Consider the following 24,927-nt stretch of genomic DNA (forward strand, 5'->3'; position numbering starts at 1 on the left):
CTCTGGCCCTGCCTTCCAACGGGTGAAGAAAGTCGTACAATAAATGTGCTGTGAGCGGTACCGTTAAACGTTGCCAATCGTACGCTGCAGCATCATTATGTTCGCTAAAACAACATTAAATTATGCAAAAGATTCAATTACTCCCGAACGGTGCGATAAGATAAGAACATAAATTTGGCGTTCATCGTGCCTGCGCGTCATTAAACGCGCTAGGGCGTCTTGTGCGAAAACAGATTCGTGCATTTCGGTGTTTTGTTAAACGCTGCCGGCATACGGCTCAACGTGGTGGCGAACAAATGCTTTAACCGCTTGGAATTGGAACAATTATCCGGCTGCTCGTAGCGACGATGCTTACGATAGCGCTCGGAAGCAATTGTCGGTTGATAGTGTGGAATTAAAATGCTATTTTGTAACCGAATGAAAGAACCGCAACTTGTGGGTGTTAAATTTATTAAAGTGCATTCTTTGAAAGTGTTTTTTACGATGTTCGACTAGATGGATGGATCACGAATTTTCTTCAATATCGTTTCAATTGGATTGTTTTTCTTTTAACAGATTTCAAGATATAGTGCAGAAAAATACTATTATTTACAATAATTTTTTTATTTAAATCTAAAAATAATAAATTTTTTTTTGTCATATTCAAATTTTTGTAACGTACACTATATGCACTATTCAAAAGCACCCGGTGAAAAACATATGCCAATATTTCTACTACGAGATCGAACTGTCACTTTGAACAGATGTAAACAAAAGAAGTCCTCTGTCAAACTTCAAAAGTAGTGCAGTTGCGTTGTTATCGGTGTTGTTCGCGTGGTTTCGTTCACAAAAATTGTATATTTTACTATCCAAGTGCCGTAAAAAGGAAGAAATCTTTTATCATTTCCGTTAAACAACCACCCGAAATGGGCGCCAAGTTGTTCGCGATCGCAGTCGAACCACATTGATATGGAATCTGTGCGCGGGTACTGTTTAGTGTGTTACTGCCAGCCTCCGCGTGTCGAGTACTTCTTTGTTGCGGTGAGGAAAATTTAATTCCCCAATTTCAAACGCCTTCAACACGCGCCTTCAACATTTACAGGCAGCGAGCCGAGTGGCTTTTGGTTTCTCATTTTGCCCTCAAAATTCGTTTTCCCCCGCTGGGTGTGAGTAGGATGGTTGTGTTTTATGGCGGGCGGGTTTGCATACAAAGCGCGAGATGATGGCGGCAGGCTTATACGGGCATTCCCGGTCGAGGTTTTGTGCTCGAGGATGCTGGAATTGAATATAAATTAAAAACCAGAATACATTAAAATTTCCTTTACACACAACCTTTTACCCGTCCTGCCCCGATAACGTCGCCGCTTGTTTTCGATGAAAGCGAACAATTTTCCATTGCAAATCACTCTTACTTCGTCGCTTTCTTCGACAGTTCCATTCCCTCCGCCCACACGGATGGGACACGAAGGGCTGGCAGTGTGTGGTGGTGAAATGTCTTGTTCGCACATCGGAATGTCGACGGCCGGTATAGGGGTTTTGCCGGATGTGGCAAAAGCGGCCTGCCTAAATTATGCCTTTACAATTTTATTGCGTTCATTCGATAACAACCCCGTGACCGTCCCCCACCGCGGGTACCGAGCACGATCGTAAAGCATAATGCCGAAAGGTCTAATGAAAATCTGATTTAACATTCGTCTTTTCTCTTCCCCGTTTTCTTTACTTGCAGATGAACCGTGCTATTCAAGTCAAGCCAGCGGATAGCGAGAACCGCGGTGGTAAGTTACGATTTCTCGTTTTGCTTCGTTTACGTGGATCTTTCCTTCCAAAAATTACCACTATTTGCTGTCTTTTTCATTACCTTTTATCGATTGTTTTTCTGTTGAATTCCGTTTTACACTCACCCCAAAAGCTACCCCCCTTTTTCTTGACTTTTTGAAAACAACGAAACACTACTTTGCAATTAAACATATATTTACGAAATAAGTAAAAGGGTACAAATATTAATGAAAGCATTAATGTTCACTTGTTGCAGTCTCGCTTGTACTCGCAAAATGATAAGAGCGGTGGAACAAAAAGAAAATAAATAAATTTAAACTTTACCACATAGTTCACACTTTTAGTACAAAAGCATTATAAAGTACGAAAATAAATCTACTAGCAAGAGGGAAAGTAAATTTCCCATTGCATTGAAAAATCACCATCGTTCATCTGACGCTCGATGCGATGCGGTGTAAGCTTTTGTTTTATTTTGACCGTTTTTGTGTTGAGGCAAAACCATTTCTTTCCCGATGCTGCCGAATGCTGCCAGCTGAGAACCCATTTGGAAACGAGCTAAAATAATCATAAATTCACGCCAAAATTCAATCGCGAAAAACGGTGCCATTTATCTTGCTTTTCCAACCGCGCCCCACCGGGCTGCGAGGCCCGTGTCAGGGGCAATCATTCAAGATAGCATCGCGAACGCGCGAACGCGTCGATGTTGCTTTTGTTTGGCACACAATTCACTTTGATTCACGACGATTGGTTTGATTTAAAAGTTGGCCAGATTTGGGTATTTGATAAGGGATGTATGAATATATATGCATGTATATAAAATAGGTTCCAAATCAAAGGAATGCTTTGATACCGTACCGTTTCGGAACCGCAATTCCTACCTTCCCCCGAGCGCCGTCGTAAACTGTTATCTAAAACGGCACTTTTGAAGCTTGTGAATGGTTTCCCCATGTAATGAACGACCCGTGGCTCTGTGGTCGTTCGTAGGGTGAAAATTGTAAATGCCGTTTAAAGCCATCCTTAACAGGTCCATTACGGCTGTCCGGCAAAGCAAGCGGCTAGCGAGAAAGAGCCCAAGCGTCGGAATGCAAGCATAGCAACACACTTTAATATCATGCTAATGAAATAATTTCCAGCAATATAAATTACCTAATGTTCCTCTTTGCACAAAATGAAAGATAAAATGTTTCGCTCTGCCCGCAATCTTCATCGTTCGGGCCGTCCGTAACACGTTCCGTAGCGCCCCGAAGCCGAAACGGAACCCGAAAGTAGGTGGTTCCTTCGTACGGTTTCCTCGAGTCGAGGGCGTTGTTTTTTGGTTTGGTGCGCTGCAAAGCAAACAAAATATGTCTTTTGATATTTAATAATAATAACCTTAGCAACGGTACGGTTCCCGCCGACGACCGGGCCGACATTGGTGAAGCTTTATGAAGGTTCTTGCGGTACACTGTACGTCGTTGCGTTACGTTTTTTGGGGTGACGTAAGTGATGGGGAAGATGTCGGTGGGGAAACGCATCGGACCAGTAACAGTTCTGGTTGTGATGTGTTGTAATATGGGCTTAGAGACAATTTCTCGGCACAATCTAGCCGTATCCGGGCCAGGGGAAAGATCCGACCTTTAGTGACGCTTCTTCCGGCTGTGGCTGTGGAGGAACTGCAAACCGGACGCACTGAGCGATGAAGTACAGAAAGACACCCGGAATCATGGTAGGGAAGCGTACGATGGGCAGAATGACAAAACTTGCTCCATCAGCTTTATGTGTTACGTTATTAAAATTTATGTACACCGAGCACAAACAGCAAATGATCTTTTTTTTGCCATCTTTTCTTTCTTACTCACCTTAGTCTTCTTCCGCTTCTTGCTTGTTTCACCACGGTCAGTGAACCTTGCCAAACGCAAACGTCCAAATTTAAGCTCCAAAAACAGAGCGAACCTTTACACATGAAGCACACGGACAGAGCGGGACGAAGATTTCATTAGCGGTAGTGGAGAAAATGGACCCAGCTTGGCATCTGGTACTGATAGTAGGGTGGGTTGCACTGTTTTCCACACAGGCCAGAGGGCGAGTTATGAGAATGCTAATAAATCTCCATAAACATTACCGTCGTCGTCGTCCTGTGATGGCATCCCCCCCAAAAAACATGGACACGGAAAAGGGAGTACCACCCGGTACTCTGCGGCCTGTAAAAGACTTAATAGCAAATTGCTCTGATACACACTTTGCGAGCTGATTCTCGCCGACCCCGAAACAAAGGGCGACAGTGTGGATGTGCTTATTTGTCCGGCCCCCAAAAACATTCACCGTGTCTTTACCACCCACGGGTGTGTTTTCCTCCGTTTTGTCCACCGGGGAGGGGAAGCAATTTCCATTTGATAAATGGTTGCATGGCGACAAATGTGTGTTTACGATTAAAAAATTATAAACCAAACATCAGTCGTCTCAAAACAACGATCCAGTTTCGAGTTCCGGAGTGGAGTTGCAGAAGCAAAGAAGGAGACGTAAACTAATCAAATAAATGAAACAACCGAACAGAAGGAGCCGTTGTTGGCAAGTTGAAAAAAAAAACGAGCATAAAGTCCATGCGATGAATACCCTGTTAAGATATTCGAAGGTCTTTATGACTTGTTGGGAAGTTTGACGTTCTTATGACCGGTTAGTGCGTTTTACATATAACGCCTAGAAAGGAATTATTTGTTATTTCCTATCCCTTTTCATGTTAATCCAACCCTTCCCCGCACGCTTTTTCAACCTTCACCCCAAAAACACGGGGCAAGATTTATGATAAGATAAGGAAACCTGCCCCTGCCCATGAGCTCTCAAAATTGGACGACCAACACAACAGCACGCCTTCACAAACATTATTCGGTGGGTTTCAATCTTCGTCATTTCACCCTTTTACCTGTTACTGGCATGGGCGACATGTGTGCAATGTTTCAGTAATTGCCTTAATCCTTTTCCATGTTTTACAATCCGACCGTCCTCACACATCCGGGTATAAAACCCATCACTCCCGGTAGGTCTTCCGGCATGTGACGTAAAAACTAGCTTGATAGATTTCGTCCAAATTTGCCTCCCCTTCCTTGTCAACGGCGGGGTGGTTTTCAGACAAGCTCCATCGCACGAGAACACGTAGCGCACGTATTACGAGCTTCTTGCCATGCTACGGTGGAAAGGGTCTGTCAGCAAGAAGGTTTGATAATTTGATCAAATTAAAATCGAAACCTTCACGCCCCAAAAAACCGTCGCCGTCGGTAGGTTCGTGTGGCAATTCCGGTTTCTTCGTTGCGCGTACGAACAGAACTGCTCGGCACTTGCTTCGGATGATGGTTTGTGGTGTGTGATTATGGAGGATTTAGTGGATGAGTGACAGGTCTATCGGTCCGACCGCGCCCACCCAACCCGAAAACCCGATCGAATGGGGAAAGTTTTGTGCCAAGAAGGTTTCAGAATCCCAGGCTCTGCTGTACCTTTCTGTCCTACATACATCCGGCCGTACGCGTGTGTGTCTGTGGGTGGCTGAATGTTGAACAAACTTAGCGAAGCAATTTTCCATTAGGAAAATTACATTGTCATTAGCAGGTGTTTCTCTGGCAGCTGACACCGTTCAGCGAATGCCGTAGCGGTACGGCTGAGGCTGATGCAGGTTTAAGCGTAAATGTAATTTTAAGACGATGCTGAGCTTGCTTTCTGTTCAATCCTGAGATACGCAAGGCGAAGAGCAGATAAAAAAAAGAATAAAGACTCCCAGTACACGGTAAGCCAACCTAAAAGGTAACCATAAACGCCTTCATTCAAACGTGCCAAATGGGGTTTTGTGAGAGTAAATTAAATTCTTACACTTTAAAGAGCGCATCAAAACAGTAATTACACACAACGTGAGACAACAGGACCGAGAACTGGAAAGTATGGAAACCCAACAATCACGTACGATATATGGCTGTTAGAATGGAAGAATAATGAAATTTAGTTTCTTCGTAGGGTTGCCATTGGAAAAAAAGGATGCAGAAGCACCAGGAATGTGAGCCGGTCGTAGCTTAGCGTCCCATCGATAGACGCGTCCAAATACGTGTCTTTAGTCGCTCGGCATTCCGGACTGGCACAATCAGCTACCGAAACCGAGTGCAAATAAAAGCAATGCAACAGCGTTAACGGTGGCCAGTTTAGTCGAATAAAAAATGCATCAATTTCAACGATGAACGAATTGCACACACACAAAAAAGGGCAATGAAAATCTATCGAATAGTACGGGAATTCATATTTCACATCCCTTTTATCTCCCTCCTACTGGGAAGGAAATGAACGGTAAAATTTCAACACATTAGTCGACTGATTGCTCCCATTAGGGCAGGCACTCGGTGGTCCGTTCGATGCTCGGTCGGTTCGTGGGCTTTCGATTCATAGAAAAGTTCTGAATATTTCATTGAAAATGTCAGTCATTTCCAGTGGCTTGGAGGTTTGCAATGTGTGTGTGTGTGTGTGTGTAAGGGAGGGCAGAAGAGAGGAAAAACCACACCACAGCATAACCGCCATCACGGGGCAAACCGAACTGAATGGGGGAATGGTATTTCAAGTCCCCATTTCAATCCCCACGGGCTGCAAAAAGCCAGAGCACAGGCAACAGTTTAGAGGTACGTGTACGGTCACTTTTGCCGTGCAGTTGCAGTACGGTGCAAACCCGCCAACCCGCATACACACAGGTGATGGCATTTTTATAGCTCTTCACTACTTGCTACACACTCGTGTGCGCTTTTGATGGATTGAATGGCGCTCGGTGCATGCTTAAGGATGCACGCGAATATAAAAATGGAAGCAAAAAAACGTCCTGAATGGATGTATACAATTAATGTTGCGGTTTTTGTGTCCATTTGGGTGTGTCTGTGTCAGTGTTGGTGGTGATGGTGGTGATGAACCCAAAACGGAGATGTTGGGAAAATCTCCACGGTGTATCTCAACAGCAGCAAACGTCGAACAAAAAACGTTTATCTTTTATCTAGCGATTTATAAATGTGATGTTTATTTCGCTGCTAACATGCTGCGAAAAGAATACCAATTTCGACATGAGGAAAAAAACGGAAAACAAAAAACACGCAATAAACATTATCTTCTCAGCCATTTTCCGCAGGTACCGGATGAACAGGACGATACACCACACCATGCATTTTTTTCTTGTTGGTGTCCGTAAAGTGAAGCCGTTAAATCAAACCCGCCAACACACGGACGGAGGGTGTCACCAAGTGTTTGCTCAATTATCGCACCGAAAGCAAATTGGTCCATAAAACTTCTCGCTACTCCTGTGCTGGAGGGCAAGCGAGAGAGAGAGAGACAGAGAAAGAGATCTACAAAAAGGCAGTCAAAAATACTAACTACCAAAAGACCTTGTCCGATAGTGGACACTGTCTTCGAAAGGACGACAAGAATATGTGCAAAAGAACCGAGAGAGAGAGAGAGAAAAAAAAAACCGTCCCGACTTCCAATCCAGAGTACCTAATTTAAAAAGTTTTCAACCCAACACCCATTTTGTCCCTTTTGTTGTTTTGCTGGTTGTGGCGATTTTGTCCCGGATTCTGGCGGGTGTATTATTATACCAAGGCGGGGGTCATTCAAGTCATTACTATATTCCGGATGTGTATTCCGCCAGGGTGGGCGAAGGAATCTTTGTTTTTTTTTGGCGATGGACATACTTTTTACACAATCGCTTTTCGCTTCGGGGCAAACATTCATTCCCAATTCGTGCGGTTCTTCTTCGTTGTGGTTTTGCTGAGCGTTTGCCAAAAAGAAAAACAACACACAAAACACCAAACTTACCTTTGCAAATGCCGGAGGTGGAAAGCTGCAGGCAAATGCTGGCAAGGAATTGGGGGGTTAGGAAAAAAAACCTTCATGCAAAGATAACGACCGTTTGCTGTGGCGGGGTGTTACGATTGTCCCGCTGAAAACGCGAAACCTGGGAGAGGTCAGCAAAGAATGGCAACGATGGCAACGATGACGCCGAAAATGGGGCCAAGATACACCATTAATTCAAATTATCTCATTTACAACGGAACTCGGTTATATCACTAATTTTTTCCACTTGTTTTTCTTTTTTTTTGGCTGGTTTTGTTCTGGTTCTGGTGTTTGTCCTGCTTTTTCATCTTTCTGCTTCTAACGTTCATTGCCAGCGAAGCAATCCGTCCTCTTACGTTCCCACCACCGGGGCGAACGCTTGCACCTTTTTTTATCGACAAACGGTTCGTTCCTGTCCGCAATTGCCCAAGTCCACTACCCCAGTATCTGATGTTATGCAAATTACCGTACCACATTGTATCAGCTAAAACGGGGTGTATGGGGTGGAACAAAAAGCAACACCTACCTAAAACACGCACCCACTGCCGTCCGAATTCGACCCACCGAAAGGTGGGGACAAGCGAATGAATGTCTTTCTTTATGCCTATTACTCGTTTGGTTGGACGGGAAAAAAGGGCTTCTGTTGTTTTGTTTGAAGCGCCACAAGAGAGAGAGAAAGAGAAAGAGAGAGTTTTTTATGGAAAATAAAGGTTACGTTAAACAATAGGCTTTTCCAAGGCCGTATGCGTGTGTTGCGTACAGCAAGACGGACCCAGGGATGACCCTTTGTGTGCGGATACCGAGGGTTGGTACGGATGGTCAACGATTCCGGGATTGAAAGTGTGCCTTCTTGGTAAGCTGTCTGTATGGGATGTGTTTTTCACCCACAACTCCTATTCTAATGAATGGCGAAAAGGAAATGGCCAGCAATGCAAACAGGCGTCAAGCGATCAAATAAATGGGAAAGGACAGCCAAACCCCCCGTCGAAAAAACCATTCTCCGGTGTGTCATACTCCGAGTGTGACCTGGGTTGACCGTTTAGGCAAACACTAAACGATATTGCGCTCGTGCCGCAGTGAATATCAACTAGGCAGAGGACTAGAAGTTTCGAAACAATCATAAAAGTAGATAGCATGTGGATGGCGAAATGATGCAAAAATGGCTAGGATCGACGGTGTGCGCCCAACCGGTAAGACCTTTTTTTTAATGTATCGATTTCGGATGCATGCCCAGTGTTTTCGGTGGCACGGATATGGAATGACGAAATGGTTTGCATTTGTTTTTTTTTGTTTTTTTTGTTAGGATGCTCGATTTCTGCTCTAGCATTCCGGGCATACATTAACGTTTATGGTTGTTATTACCTGTGCTGTGTTACTTTCGTTACGGGTTTGTTCACCCAGGACAAAGGCGTCGTAATGGACGATGGTCGTCTATTAGACGTGAATGACATTTTACATTTTGGAGGGTTTTTTTTTTGTTAAGAGAAGCTTTCTTTCGTGAAGCCATAATTGGTAACTTTTGGAAAGTGCTGCTGGTAAATTAAGTAATCAATGTTTGTTGTTTTTATGATGCTTTTATGAAGTCGGTTCTCCAGTTCATTCTGCGGTCTAATGTTCAGTTTCACTCAAGTTGAGAGTACAACTTCGATACATTTTCTTCATTTGTATTTTCTTCTGCCTATAGTATCTCAGTCTTTGTCTTTAAATTCAAGCCAACAGAACGACCAGTTTAACCAACTCTTTCTTAAGTCTATGCGTTTCAGTTATTTGGATGTGACCAATTCTGGATCTACTGATCCTTTGATCGGTATGACTAAAAAAGGAGGTCCAAGAGGTTTTTCATCGCACTGATGCATTGACTCTGAAGATGGTTCCTTCTACAAGATCTTCAGTACATCCTGGTCTTGGTCTTGGTATCCAACATTAGACGAATAGATCGATCTTTCGATACCGATTTCTTCAAAATCCTCCAAGACACCAACACTATCTGGGAAAATCACGTTAAGTCTGTCTGCAACGATGGCTTCCTTTGAAGTTATTATTATGGTAATAGCTAAAGCTTATATTACTTCCAAGAACTTTATTCCACAACCTTTGGTGGATGATCTTCTATTTCTTGAGTATTCAAATTTGAAAATTTTGAAGAATTTACCGCTTCTTCAATCCCCTTTCAAGCAGTAGATATACATAGATATAGAGCCCTGAAGATTTGTGGGATAATACTGAACCAAATACTTCCAGAATTGTTCTCAATCTGAGACAGTTAAGGTATGTTGAACCTGTAAGCGCTTTGAACAATCTGAATCTTTCTTGGGCGATTACTCATGAAGTCAATTTTAATGCTTTAACTACTGGATTTCACCTTGAAAGCGAGGTGTGATTATGATTAAGCAATACAGAAAAGATAGTATAAAAGTTGTCCTCCAACATCTACCAACTTCGCTCGTCAATACTAATCACATTGACCACAATCAATCCATTCCGACCACAAACGTACGGCATGTAAATTATTCCCGTGCAGTAAAATCAACCTCAAGTGAGCATTTGTGAGCACATCCTTTTCAAACAAACCCTAAAACCACCGTCCATTAGACAGATTGCTCAATTACGAATCCAGCAAACAGCGCATCGTCACACAGTGTGTGTGCGGGGTGGAGGTGGTTAAAGCCCGTTTTATGAAAGGGATGCCATCGGATATCTGATTTGTAATTCATAAAATTTATATCAGCTACATTACTCGGCACTTGTACACCGTGCTACCGATTGCAGCAGCAAATGCAAACAGTTGGCCCACTTTGCCAGGTTTTCGCCCGATGTATGTAGCTCACTGTAAGCTCACGTACTACACGTACCTCAAACACGGGTTGTCCGTTTGGTTGTTGTCAGTTGTGTGTTGTTGGTTTGCTTTTTTTCCCTTCTTTACACTCAACATAATTTCACAACACAACCACTTTTGTAAAGAGGCGTAATGTAAGTACCCCTTGCAAGCCATCATTCCACCGGAGCACGTAGCCGTGTACCCTCCGCCATGCAATGGAATGCGTGGAATTGATGATTATTTTTATGTACTTTTTATGTTATTTAATTTGTACACACATTCATCACAATCAATTGAAGACTCTCGGCACGGGTTTCTTCGCCCAGAGCAAACAGGAAGGTGTTTGTGTGAGTGTGTGGATGGATTGTTTTTGCCGAATCGAAACCGTTCGGCAGGTATCCTTCACAGCGGATTTCAGTGGTTTTATTTTGTGTGTGGAGTTTTTTTTCCGCTCCCCCTTAGCGAATGTGCCCAATGTGCTGATTTACATTCGGTTGTGGAAGGTTGCGGAAGCAGATAGGTGGCATCGGGGTTTTTGGGAACAGCCGGAACATGGCACGCGTGCCATGGTGTGTTGTGTTTTTTTCGTTCTTTATTTATACTCCTGCACTTTACCGTCCCGTGTTGCGTGTTTTGCTATGCTGTACGCTTCGGGTGTATTCACACGAGTTTGATTACATCATTCATCTTCATTTAACGTAACGAACGCAGCGTGAGTGCGCGCCGCAAGGGAATTCATTGCGTTTTTTTTTGCGTTGTTGCTGTTAAATGGAAGGTGGATAAAGGAAGAAGAAAAAAATAGCAACTTGCAAGTGGAAAGAATAAAACGTGATTTTGTCTGAACTTTTTTTTTTTGCTTTTGTGTTACTTTCCTTCATGGTGAGCTAGTGCGCTTGTGGGTGGTTTGAGGTAAAACCTTGTCTAAAAGCAGCACACATCCTTCCTGTTCCAAGCAGTTTCGACGTTTGGTGGGTGAAGCGTGCCGTTGGATTATAAAAACCCCCAGGCCCATACACACGATCGTACAACGTCATACAATTTTATGTGTCTCATTTGGTGTAACATTTGCGCTAAGGCAACGTCTGGACTGGAACTAGCAAACGAACACCAAAAAAAAAAGGCACCGGAAGAACAATAAGCCACCCACTCGTCCATCCCCATTTTTTCCCTCATCCCCCACAAAAAAACGTAGCCATGTCACGATGGATTAAGCTACAAACGGATGGGGCTTCTTAAAGCATCGGCTCTGCATATGTTGCAACAAACGGAGGGTGAATTCCATGGTTTTACGGTGGGGACTCTCCCAGCAGGAGGAAAAATCGATTTCACCTCCACGCTAATCCATTAATCGATTTTCTGTGCGTGTGTGTGTGTGTGATATGGTTGTGTATGGGTGTATTTTTCTTACACTCATGTGATCCCCACCCAGCCGCACCCCTGCGCCACATGTCCGATGCTACCGGATGCAATGAAAATAAGAAACGTATAGCCCCTCTCCGGACATTTCGGTGTGTAACCATCGGGTATGGTTTTGCCTGATGTGCCAGAGGTTAAGTTTGTTGAACCTGTTCGCTGCTGTTTCTGCTGTGCAAGAGGTGCACGACCTCGGTGTCCTCGTTGTGTGGGTGTCGACATAATTTTACCAAACATATGTTCCGACACGTGATTACATTACATTAAAGAGCCCCCCTCGTCGGTACGACGTCTGGTTTTGGTATTTGGGAGAAGGACTACAATTACAGATAATCACAAACATTATTGTCGCCAAGAGAGCTCCACAACCAGAGTTCATCCCCGCCCCGAAAACAAACCCCATTTCCAGATGTTCAAGAGTTCTGATTTTTCTTAAAGAAGAGGGTTCAGGCCTTTGTGGAACGTGTGTGAACAACAATTTTATCTTAAGGGTTCAGATGCAAAAAAAAATGAGATGCGTGTTGATTTTCGCCCCGACATTGCACACCTGAGCAAGTGTGCTCGTTTTCTGGATTTTCAATTTCAATTTGCATGGCTAAGCTGTCAACTGCTAATGTTCGGTGTAAGTGGCACCAAAAACATCGCATATCCGTGCAGCTGGTGTAGCCATGACTCGAGAGTAGAAAAAGGTTTTTTTGGTACTTCTTTCTACACTGTATTAAATGGAACTCTGGGCGTGAAATCTGTGAATATCTGGGAACACTTTCTTTGTTGGAAAACTGTCGTCTAACTTCCGGACAGGTTTGGGAACAGGCTGGCGTGGTGGCTTATGACATATTTGCTGGTGTGAAATCCATTTCGAGTACTACTGTTTATTTATATATTTTATGTGATAACGAAACAACAGCAAAAAAGCTTCGGAAACGTCACATGTGTGCAAATGGCTCGACAAAAAGGGTGTAATGCCATTCGTTCCGTGTTCGCTCCGCCGAATGTTGCTCTACTTTTCGGGCACTGAGTGAAATAAGATTGGATACATATACCGATATGCTTGGAAGGAGTTGCGTGTCCTACCTGTACAGCAAACAAAACTCCTCCGAAAACTAGTTGCCAAAAAAAAAAGGGGAAGCCCAAATTCTATGCCCCTTTTCTGGAGGATTTTACTAGATCTCGTCGTTTTGCTGGGCGTTAGTTGGGGGCGGGATTTTTCCACTAAGTAAAACCTCCATTTCGTTGTTGGTTTTACCCATACGAGCGAGATGCTTTTTTCACCATTCCCCCCAACATTTTTAGGTGAGCTATTTCGAAATGGTACCTGAGCTAAGAGCAAAACATCCTCATCCTCCATCAGGCTTAGACATTGAGCCGGGGGAAAGGGCGAGAAAGTTGCAATCCTGTGTAGCCAAACCACCACCCTGCCATACATATGACAAAGAGAAAGGTAAGCTCACCTTTGCCGTCATCGCGCAAAGGCGTCGATAATGTGAGAAAAACGTAGCGCAAGCAGACGTGTGGGAGTTTTTAGGATGAATAATTTATGAAAATAAATAATTTGCTATCAATTTATACTGATGAGGGTCGTGAAAGTTTTATGAACCTCTTTCACATTCGAGCACTAGCTTTGTATCCGTTGTCGTGAAAAAGGCGGGGGGAGAGAGAAAGAGGGCGAAACTAGTAGGGTGGAAACAGTTTTGGATTTGTGGTATTTGGGTTTTGGCATTCGATTTCATCGATTCGGTCAGTGGTTGTATTTGCTTCGATAAAAATGACACAACCAAACAACCCGATATTCATCTTGAAAACTTTTTTAATTTCATTTTAATTTTGTGTTTGCGTGTTTTTTTTTGCTTTTCGTTCATAAACTTCGGTAACAGATGGGCTTGGGTTTTTTTTGTTGCTCAAATATGAATATTTATACACAAAATTATATTGCTTCGAACAAATCAGCAAATCGTATTGATGAGGATGAGTTCCGTTTTTCATTAAAGAGGTTTTCTAAATTCTTCAAAGTTTTGATGTTTTTTTTTCTTTTTTTCTTTCCTTTTGGACCTTCCCTTTATGGGTTTGAATTGATCGACAGGATATCCTGTGAATGGAGCAAAAAAAAAGAGTCCCCGGAAATGAGACAAACTCCTAACCAACAAAAAAAGAAGAATTCAACCTTTAAAAAAAGGCCAATGGAACAGACATCTTTGCCATTATCGTAACAGTGTGTTCCACTGTTCGTCTGCGTTTCCCTGCTGTTTTGCTGTGTGTGTGTTCCATTGTAAAACAAAATAACATTTATTGTCAATACTGTGGCATCGCCGAATGCGCACACTTTCTTTGTTGTACGAGTTCTTTTTCGCATTTTCTCGCTTTTTTCATCTCCCCCTACGTTGCTAGGGCTTTCCTCCGGTCGGATGACAGTTCCACCCTCTCACAGGAAGCCCTTCCTATCAACTGTACGATTCGCATTCTCTCCGTCCACAAAAGGAAGCGCGTCGTACCTTTTTTTTTATTCCATCCCAATCAACTTCTGCTTGTTTCACTTCAAAAGGAAAATGAGTACCCCTAAATCTTTTCTCCATCAAATTAGGATATCGGACAGAAGAGGGGAGTGTTGGGATGCTGTTGTTACGGTGCGGTACGGTTTTTGTCCTTAAGCGTCCAAACCTATCCTTTCCTGGTCACCCTTCCTATACCTTGCTATGCTCAGGAACACATCGATCCTTCTCCTGTTTTTCTTTTGGGAAGGGATTCTGCGGGAACATGAAACGCTTGTACCGGGGTGGAGGTTTTTGGGACTGTCTTGTTCTACTTTTTTCCATCTCTCCATCCTGTCACTTTGATTTTGGTTCGGTTGTAGTCGTTATTTGAATTGATTTTATTATCTGCCTGGAAGGGAAAACTCACGCACACAACCGGAAAACGCACTGCTGCCATGCTGCCATTCCCCCATTTTTTCTTTGGCCGGATGGAAGGATTCATGGGACCTCTTGTCAAGGTGATGGGAAAAATCAATACCAAAGCGAATCGAGTTTATAGTAAATCCAGTGCCAAACATCCTAAGCAAATGATTGAATCTTACCAAGGGGGGATATCAGGAAAGAAAAGGTGAAGAAAAAAAATCCTAAAGTCGTCCTAAACGGGGATGAATCGGAGCGTAAAACGAATCTCCATGCAGCACATGCTGCCGGTCTGTCCTACTTTAAAGCACAAGATTCAGGATCCGGAATCGGCTGACAAAATGAGCCAGGCAATATTCGTATTATCTCCTTCGGATCGACCGGTCCTCCCCTCCCATACTCAGAAGCTTGTCTTGTGTGATTGAAAAAAGAAGAAAAAAAACCCTCCCTTAAGCAAAATACACGTGTGTTGGAGCAATGTTTTCCACCGCAAAAGCTGACATTTTATCCAACGCGTTAGAGCGATCAATGCTCTCGTACCGTACGAACGACGGTTTACGATTGATTTTCACCATCTCGAATTGAGGGTGAAAAATATCGAACGTGAACTAAATCTTTCACACAAACGTACACACACTTACGCCTGGCAGGAGCGTTCTGTTGTGGCCATAAATTTTGTGGCCAGCAAACAAACAACGTCATCGGTCGGAGACGATAGGGAGTACCGTTGCGAGAGGTGCGAAAATGTGTCTCTATCTTCCGTGTGTGGCACACATCAATTCGATCGTTTCAACCGAATGGCTCTGTTTCGGTGTATGGCGGGCTAGGTTTGCCACTTTTGTTGATGTCATCGTATAAATATTAGGTGACGAGCCACAGAAGATGACACAATATTACATTGGATTGGTTTTTTTTTTTTGGTGAACCGTATTTTCGAGTTGTGGTAACAGGGCGGCAGGTGCGCACTGGGAATGATGGATATAGGTTGTATGAAAACGTGAAAAAAACATGTCCTTGACAGGATGGTGTAGCTTTAAGAACTTTATGTCGCTTCCACAAGCTACCCTGAAGGAGACATGATTCGAGATATCTTTATGTTTGCGATTTTACTCATCGTCACCATCATTATGATGATTTGGGTTTGGGTTTTTTTGGTGTTTTGTGTTAAAGATGCGTTTTTATTCTATTTTATTAAATCTGAAACCTCAACCTAAACATACTGAACGTGCACACAAAGGAGCAACAAATCATTGCCGCTCAGCACGTTTCTGGCATCTCTTTCATTTAAAGATAAAGCCCCGATAGAATGCACTACAAAGAAGAGAGATCGTACGTCTTATCTTGCGCTCAGGTCTTCAATTTAACCGTTCGATAGCTGTAAATCAATAGAACCATGCTTGGAGCTCAAAGTATTTGTTTGACATCTTTAGCTGTCATCCTGCCAAGCTTTAATTTCAATTAAAGCTCATCTCTTTGTCCCCCTACTCGCCCATTGGCATGAAGGAACCATATGGTTTGCCGTATGGTTCTGTGGCGTAGTCAATATGATGATGCATGTACACACACACTGGTAAGATGATGGTGCAAGAATGAACGCCCGAGCACGAGACGAACCCTAAAAAGGCGCTCTGCTCCTCTGCCTGTGCCATTGTAACGGCTACATCCCCACGTACAGTTGTGCCCATCTACTGGTCTCGGTGGTCGGTTTCTAACGAACTTAAGTTCTCAACCGGAAGTAACGTCTTCGGCTCCTAGGGCACCGGCGTATGTACGGTGTGGCATCCGTAAGGCATCAGCGAACCGTAAGCACACGTACAAAACCACGTGCGATGGGTACGCCTGCATATGTGTGTATGTCCGTAAGGATATGGTACACATGCATCATCAAAACATGAAGCGTATGGCATTGTCGTGTGCAGCAAATGGCAAGCGTATTAAAATTAAAGGGAAAGGGAAATCTAATATATCAAATGTCTTGGACCGAAGAGCCCCCAAAAACGTATGCGGGGGGTGGTAGTATGCGGTTACGCTGCAACGTTTCGGAACATGCAGCATCTTACACATTGTTGTAAGCTCCCCGAGATGGTGAAACGAAACGATACGGATCTGTGCAACCGGATTTACGAGCATCAGTCACCGGTTGTACCCCATCCATCCCCTACCCGCAGACTTGGCAGACAAACGACCGGCAAAAGATGATGACGGTGAGTGAATTTTGAGCTTTCAAAGCGTGTATGTGCGGGTGGTTGCATCGCTGATTGGCAACCAATTTTCTTTGCTTATGCAGAGCGAGAAACTGGTCGGGCTGCAAGGCTAGCATACACTGGTGGTCCAAGCGATAAATCCTGCACAGGACAAGGACAACGTCTTCAACGGTTCGTTCACGGTTACGCTTTCGTCCAAAGCTGTCAAGATTTGTGCGGTTTTGTTGTGAGGGTGTTAAAATTGTGCTTGATGAAATTCACGACCCGTCTTCCGCCGAACACTTGGAACAGCGATGCCGTTGGAACTGCTAACTGAAACAAATTAAGCCATTTGTAAGCGGTTACGATCTTCGTCGGGGAGCTTTTTTTTTGACCGAGTCTGAAAGCATACTGGAAAATGTGCTGTAAGTCATCAATTTCAACGGAAGTTTGGTGCACTGGTGTCATGTTTTGAGATATAATAAGATACTCAGCAATAACACAAAACGCTTTGACAGGATGGTCGAAATGAAAACGGAACACTATGAACCTAAGGTGATCTGTTTCTGAGTAAAGATTTTAAGTACGATCTTCAAGGATCTTCAAGGATTGCTTCAATTTTAATAGTTTCATTTGCAAAAATATTACAGGTATAGCTTTAAACTATAGTCTGTCCCGGACATGGTAACAAATTTGAAAAGAAATTGCATTCTCATCACTTACTTTCTCAACACCGTCAAATGAAAACAAGTCGCTAGAGCGACGACGGCCCAGACCAGACACAAACGATAATATAACCAATTCGCTTGCCGGTACTGTGCCCCAACATCAGCGAAGGTGTAACTCCCGCACCCCAACATCACATCACATTTGGCGAATTTTTTCTTTGTCTGCTACTGTCGGGGCAACTGTCAAGCCATTGCCTCGAGTCTGGCGGGCTTTTTCCGTCACGATTATATGCTATTTTTTCATTATTTCCCTTCAGCCTTGGTATTCTCGCTGCCTGTCCCGTTCCAGTCGTAAATACTGGGCAGGCAGTCTGCCAGAAGATTCTGGTGCCTTCTCGGAGCTTGATCGATGGATTGCACTTGAAGAATGAAAAGTAGTTTTTGCTTCCGTTTGCCCGTTTCCTTTCCTTACCTTCCCCGTGGGGGGTGTCCGGATAACTATGGTGCACCCCACGTACATTCGTCCGACAAGCTCAAAACGAGGCAATTGCCCTCGGGGATTTAACCTCCTAGACGCCCATCTGCTTCCGGGCGGTAACTCGGTAAGCGTTTTGGCAAACCACCAAGAACCGTTGAAGATCGTACCGTGGCGGTGGTTGAAGGGTGGAAGAGAATGTTGGATGAAATGTCAAAACATTTCACACGACAGCCCGATGACGATGCACCCGGGTCGACGAGATGATGGTCCGGATGGAAACGATCCAGAAGCAGAAACATCGGATGTAACGAGGTACAGAGAGCTGAGAGAGAAAGTCTCGAACGACAGAGTCGTAAACTGGAGGAAATTGGGAGGGGTGAGAGAGCATTTTATGATGAATTGCATTTGGACGACAATAACAACTTCCTCTGGTTATTCAACGGAGGTTTTCGTTTGCCGTTTTACCACCTTCAATTTTCCGTCTGCTGTTTCGTCAGACGCGGTTCCTGGTCACGGCACCAACGTTGAGTGATGCGTTGTTTGCAAACGAAGGCACCTTCATTTCATACCCTTTTTGCTACTACGCAGAACTAGTAGTAACTATGGCTAGTGTCCATAAATTAATGATAGGTGTCCAGCCGCATTATACGCGCAAAAGCATGCAGAGAACGATATCAAATGATTCTAGTGTGAGAAATGTCCCCTCGTGAGGTTGAATCACGTGAAGTGATTGAAAGGGGGAATTGTAATTAGCAAATATGTTTTCGCTGTAAACACCGCGTATCTACAATCAGCGCCCCACTGGGAATGGTTTTAGAGCCGCATACAGGAATGGTACCAAAATCACGTTTTAATCAAATGAGATCCCGTCGTGAAGTTTCTCGTCGAGCGCAATTTTAAACTACACAAAGAGATTTTTTATGAATAAGATAAAAGCCCTCGTGTTTTTTTTCTTCTTCTAAATGTCCTTGCATGATAAAACACGCACACATGAAAGTTATCGCACGCGGTCTTTGTAAAAGGTACGATCTGGTTCTAAAGAAATTATTTGATTTTGACACGATTTAGCGCATACCGCCACAATACTACAACCTTTTTTGCCTTCATCATCCAAATGGGTTTTGTGAGGAGAAATTGGCATTCTCTTCAATTCGGTTACACGGAAGTAACACGTGTATCGGTTGAATGAAACCTTCGGGTACGGGACCCCAAAAAAGCTCGCCCCTTTCTCGTTCTTCTGACATTGATTAACCTACCGTATCTGCCGTGCGATTCATTCCCTGTTTTGTACGTTACGGGTAAATCCAGTCAATGTTCTATTTTTACATCCACCCGTGTAGTCCCTTTTCAAATCCCACCCAACCGGTTTTGGATATGGTTGGATAGTACCCGAAAGAAAGGAAGGAAAAAAAAGCTACGTGATTTAAATATGCGATCAAATATCTTTCAACCCACTTTGATGTATCCCTAAGGCTAAATAATCTTCATCCTAATCTTGTTGGCGCTTCCCCGAGCTGCACTTTTATTTTCTTTGTCTTTCACTCTTGCGAGCAGATTGAATTGGACGGCGGGTTTTTTTTTTCCTTCTTTCAAGCCGATCACATCCAATGATGTGTATTTGGTTTATTTAGCTCAGAGATTTAGCGCTTGTGTCTTACTTGTGGGAGTAAATCGGCCTTTTTCATCCTCCCAAAAAAAAGCCGAGCTGCGTCACTAAGCAAACAATTTGTGTTCCTGTTCGCTAGCTCACCGTCAACCAAGCGATGCGTTGACACAAAGTTTCAACGCCCAACATCCCCAGTTCACCCATCTCGTCCACAGACCGGAGCCATTCCCCTTGTATCACGGACATGGACAAAAAGGGTGGCAGCACATTTTTCTTTTCCTTGCGGGGGGTAGCCAGCATCCCGAAGAAAAACTTTCCCTTCACTGTTATCTAACGAAGTTAGAAGCCTGTGGAAAAGTGTCGACTGATAGGACACGCGGGTTGGAGTGAACGAAATTGAATCAACTGCGGTGATGGCACCGAGAGTTTCAGCTAAAACCAAAACAACAGCCCCAAAAAACTGGTACAAAGTAAAAATGGAAAGTTCAATCCCACCACCAAACCCAGGTCACAACAACAAAGCGTACCAGCTTCGGTAAAAAGTACGCAAGATGCGTGCAAACACACAAGGATCTGGTAGAAAGAACCCTACTTTCCGTTGCGCCTGACGTGGGCAAGAACCGTCAAAATGGCACGGCAAAACGGCCACGGCTCGATCTTTCGTCACTCTTTGCTCCAGTTTGTGCGAATGCAAAACGAAGTCACCGTTCCACAACGGCTTAAAAGGGCACTGGAGGGAAAGGAAAGCGAAATCGAAAGTTCTATACAATTACGTTTAAAATTCAATCTACGCATCGTGACGCCCTTTTTTGTTGTTGTTGTTGGTGCGTTTTTTTCCTCTTTATGTGCCACCTGACACACTTGCAAAGCCCCCGAGGCAGCAGCTTTTCACTTCGATAAACAGGAAACTAGTCCTGAGGTGATGATCGCCGGTGGAGGAATGTGCACCGGCGGCAAACCGGTGGAGATTGATCCTGTTTTGCTTCAATGTTTTTTTTTCCTTTTCTTTGGTTTTTGGTTGTGCTCAGTTCAAGTTTTTAAAAATAGGAAGCAACTCACCACGCGCACACACTTTTCATTCCGAAGTAGTAAAGGCAGGAACAGAGATTTGTCTCTGAACGAAGGTTATTCTCGCTGTGGTTGTGAATGACTTTCTTTTCCAACTTTCCTGCTTGTCCCTATAAATTTGGTGGAAAATGTCTGATGTCCGTCCGTTTTTTTTTCACTCCGATTCCGATAAACAGGAAATACTCGGTTTTCACAAAGTGTTTCACTTTTTGGGACGTGGCCACACTTCTCGACAGGTTTTCGCGTGATTCGGAATCGGTAGCCGAAATCACGAACTTCGAAGCAATCGGAGGAAGAAAAAAAAAGATTATTTATGGCTCTTTAGAAAATCGGCAAAGATGCCACGGATCGATTGATTTATTTTTTCGAAGGGAAGGAGGGTTTCGGAGTTCGGTCGAATGTTTTCCGACTACCACCCTCGGTGGAATGTTTCTTTTGCTGCGGTGTTGGTTGGCCGGTACGACCCGAAACGCACTGTTGCTGTGTGCTGTCGATGCCAAACTGCTGTTACTGACACATATTCACGGTGGTTGGTCATGCCTTCTTCTTATTGTGTGGGTGTGCGTGTGTGTGTGAGTGGATTGAAAAAGGTTTTTCGTCCAAATTCTTTACTCCATAACATCCAGTTCAATGCAGGTTAAAAACGTGCGAACAGAAATATACGACCGGGTTGGAAAAAGTAAATTTTCCCGTTTTTCTGGTTTCGTTCACGTGAGAAAAATATTTCCATTTCCTTATATAGTTTTTTTTCTCCTTCTTCTTGGATTTCATTTCTGCTACGGTAAGAAACTCTCGCCGACATTCGATCCAGTTTCAGCTGTCGGATTCTGGGGCTATCCGTAAGAGTTGAGTGAAAATAGATGTTCACCCTTCGGGCGTGCCTTCTGTCAAAATGGGAATGGGAAGAAATATTACATAATTTGAAATTCGATACACATAACGCCAACTACACGATCTCCTACCACACTACCGACCCGTTCTCGTCTACTTTTTTGTTGCCGCATGCCTTCACGCCAAAGAGTTCCAGCACCGTCCAGCCGTACTATCCTGAGAAGGGGTCCAGTATCGGACGCAAGAATTATTAGTCTAATGAGCACGTTTCTTGCACGTGACCAAACCGGTCCATCGTTTGAATCCCGTGTGTGTGTGTGTGTCGACACACTCGGAGTTCTGGACACACTTGTGCGCTTGGTTTTTGGGGCATTTGCTTCCAGAACCCAGAAAAACGAAAAAGGGTATTTTGTGCTGACGTTGTGCTGGCCACGCACTCATAACACATTCTTTCACTGCTTTCACAGTTTTGCTGGCCTCCTTCTTTTTTTCTTGCGAATATATCTCGTGAAATGATCACGGGTGGTGCGCTAGCGACGTCGGTTAACGAACAGCTCCCAACGGTGTTGATGATGTTGACGAAGGTATTCGATCGATGTAGCGCGGGTGAAATAGGCTTAAAAGTTTTTTTGTTCTTCCCCGTTTTATGCTTTTTTTTGGGAGGATGCTGTTCTCGTGAATGTTGCTTAGCTTTGCACATTCATAAATCTTTGAAAGGTTTTTGTTTTATTGAATTGAAAGGGCAATGGGATATATTTTATTGGACGCAGAACTGAGTGTTTTATATTATCGAAGTATTATTTAAAGCTGACAATTAAATCCTGTTCTAGTAAAATCTTCGTTATTTTGTCTATATAAATAAACAACGTTTCTGCTCTCAAATGACTAAAGCTTAGTAGCGAAAAATATGATCTCAAAAATGTACTTAATCCCTATCCGTGTGAGTCCTTGAAGAGTGCATTGCGTGCTCGGCAAACCACAAACTTCACAGAGTTTACTTGCCGAACCGAGCACTTTATGGAGGCTTCAAACTGATGGCTTCATCCATCCATTCCAGTACATCATTCCATTCCATCCACGCTTCCCAATCGAACACACACTCCAGGCACTTGTCGAAACCAATCGCTCAGTGACGGTTTTGTACCGCTTAGGCAAAAGCAACCCGTCGCCCAACGTCGGCACAAATCCCTGTCGTTGGCGAAACACAGCCCCTCTAAGGTTTTGCCTGGAAACCATTAAGCAAATCACACTTACCGAAAACCACATCCCTCAACAAGGCGCACAGAGTCGTGGGTTCGAGATGCAACTGCAAAATGTTAATTACTGCAATCTCCGAACCCAGGAGTATGTACCCGGCCAACAAGCACAAGATGGTCCTCCCATTCCTGTGCCCGGAGAGAAGTCTTGCACGTTCGTGTTGCTGACGCCCGTGCCCTGAATACCACCAGTTGGCAAACGGGGCGGGTTTTGCAATTTATTAATCGACTCCAAAGCTATAATTTATGTTCCGTACGTATGATTAATTACGGCCGAAACAGCATCAACAGCAGTACCGTACCGCCACCGGGTGTGGCGTTTATCGTCGTTTTCAGTTCTGTCGCGTAACTGAAGTAGTTGGACCAGCATCATCTTGCCCTTGGTTGTCGTCCCCTGCAGCTGATAGCCGGGGACAAACCTCAAACAGAAATCACTCTCCACAGATGCAGTGCCCGAACTGACGATACCACACACCACTACCTTTGTGTTTGTGCTTGTACGCGAGTACTTAACCGCTTCATCCTCAACGTTTTTGCAAAAACTGGTCGTGGAAATGTTGAAAACCCTTCGTACGATACCGTACCTTCTTTGTTCTGGTACGGGAGTGCGAGACAAATCGCTCGTAATTACGGCAGCTTAGTTAGTGCGACTTTGTACGCTGTCGCTGTCGCAACAAGGCCGGCTTTGATCCGCACCATGGACAACCGGCATTGACATGTGATAGGGATTGAAAGGTACAGGAAGAAAAGAAAAAAACCCAACATTCGTTTTAAACGTAAAATGAAAGAAGGATGTCAAGTTGAGCAGGAGGACAACAAACACCAAACGAAAAAAAAAACGTTGCAAAACACCCACCGAAGGACAGCTTACAAGAGAGGTGAATGTGAGAGATCAAAAACAAAAAGCCTTTTTTTGTTGTTGCATGGAAACAACAAAAGTAAGACCACACAAAATCAAGCAAAACTTTCCCACACGAGGTACGGATCGGACAGTATACACGTTGGCGTAAAAACAATCAATACAAGCCATCTATCCGGAGCTCCTTTTTTTTTTTTTTTGAAAGATACGCGTTGGCGATGATCTATCCGTACGGTTGTAATGAATCACACCACACTTCCACTTCCATGTTTGCATACAAAAAGCCTTTCCCTGGTCAGATGCAGCATGAAGCGGTCCGGTAAAATACAGCTTCCATTTTTGTGTGGCGATGGCATGTTGAGCATTTGATGTGTCGATGCGCACTGGTGAACGAAATGGACGTGTCGTGTCGCGTTTTAAAATCAAACACCTTCAACGAAAAATGCATCCAACACGGGGTGTGTAATCGATACGGTGTAGCTATACAGTGTTTCGGTTCTAGAGGAATCAATAAAAGCTATCGACAGTGACATGATTTAAATTGAAATTCCCAATGTAACGCAACCCTCAAAGCATAGATTTTATTTGTTCGATTTTTGCATCGGGTTAGATATTTTGTTACAGAGAAGTTAGACGCAACTAGAGCTGTGATTTTATACTGCAATACGTACCAAAAAAAAACGATAAAGTAATAGTTTAAACATGAGAAATGTTAGGTCATGAAGATTTGCTACAAATAAATAAAAATAGTATAACCTTACTAAATGTCAAGTAAGCTATTTAATCAAGCTGAATTTCGTTCATTAAAACACTTTAATGTCAAAATGCTTCCAGCTAGGTCAAATTCCTTTTTTCGTACACGTTCCGTTTACTATCCCGTCATAGAATGTAGACGATAACAATCCGTGTCGAATGTTCACAGCAACTTGTTGCCAGAATTTCCTTAGGTATGACATTAAACGCGTAATTAGATTTACTAGGTCATTGACTATCGGGGTCATCCAAGGAATGTCTGTTAGTATCTCTCCGGCATGGATCCCGTAGCACGAGCTCAAATTCAATGCGCCTGCGTCTTGTTATACATACAGCTATACAAAAAAAACTCTGCCCAATTTCCCCGTGGTGACTTTCGTGGAAAGAATTTGGATCTCCCCACCTCCCGCATACTCCCAACACTCTGGTCTCGGTGGCGAAGAATTTCACTCTCCCATCTAATGAGATACAGAAAATTGATTTTTTCCTTGCCTATGCCGCTTGGTTTGCAGAAGGACGCGTACGCTC

At 43.7% G+C, this 24,927-nt stretch overlaps 1 protein-coding gene across 19 annotated transcripts in view; it reads left to right on the forward strand.

The window, feature by feature from the left end:
• Window positions 1-24,927, forward strand: part of LOC125770974 (CUGBP Elav-like family member 4) — a 468,092-nt gene that overhangs the window by 317,876 nt on the left and 125,289 nt on the right. For 18 of the 19 annotated variants that reach the window (XM_049441119.1, XM_049441110.1, XM_049441115.1 and 15 more), the window contains one exon: window positions 1,706-1,754. In XM_049441119.1, coding sequence (XP_049297076.1) covers window positions 1,706-1,754 — 49 coding nt within the window. Of the gene's footprint in view, window positions 1-719; window positions 1,021-1,705; window positions 1,755-24,927 lie in introns of those variants that run through there. The other variant, XM_049441121.1, reaches the window with a different exon arrangement.

This window comes from Anopheles funestus, chromosome 3RL (assembly GCF_943734845.2).
Source record: "Anopheles funestus chromosome 3RL, idAnoFuneDA-416_04, whole genome shotgun sequence".
Taxonomy (NCBI): domain Eukaryota; kingdom Metazoa; phylum Arthropoda; class Insecta; order Diptera; family Culicidae; genus Anopheles; species Anopheles funestus.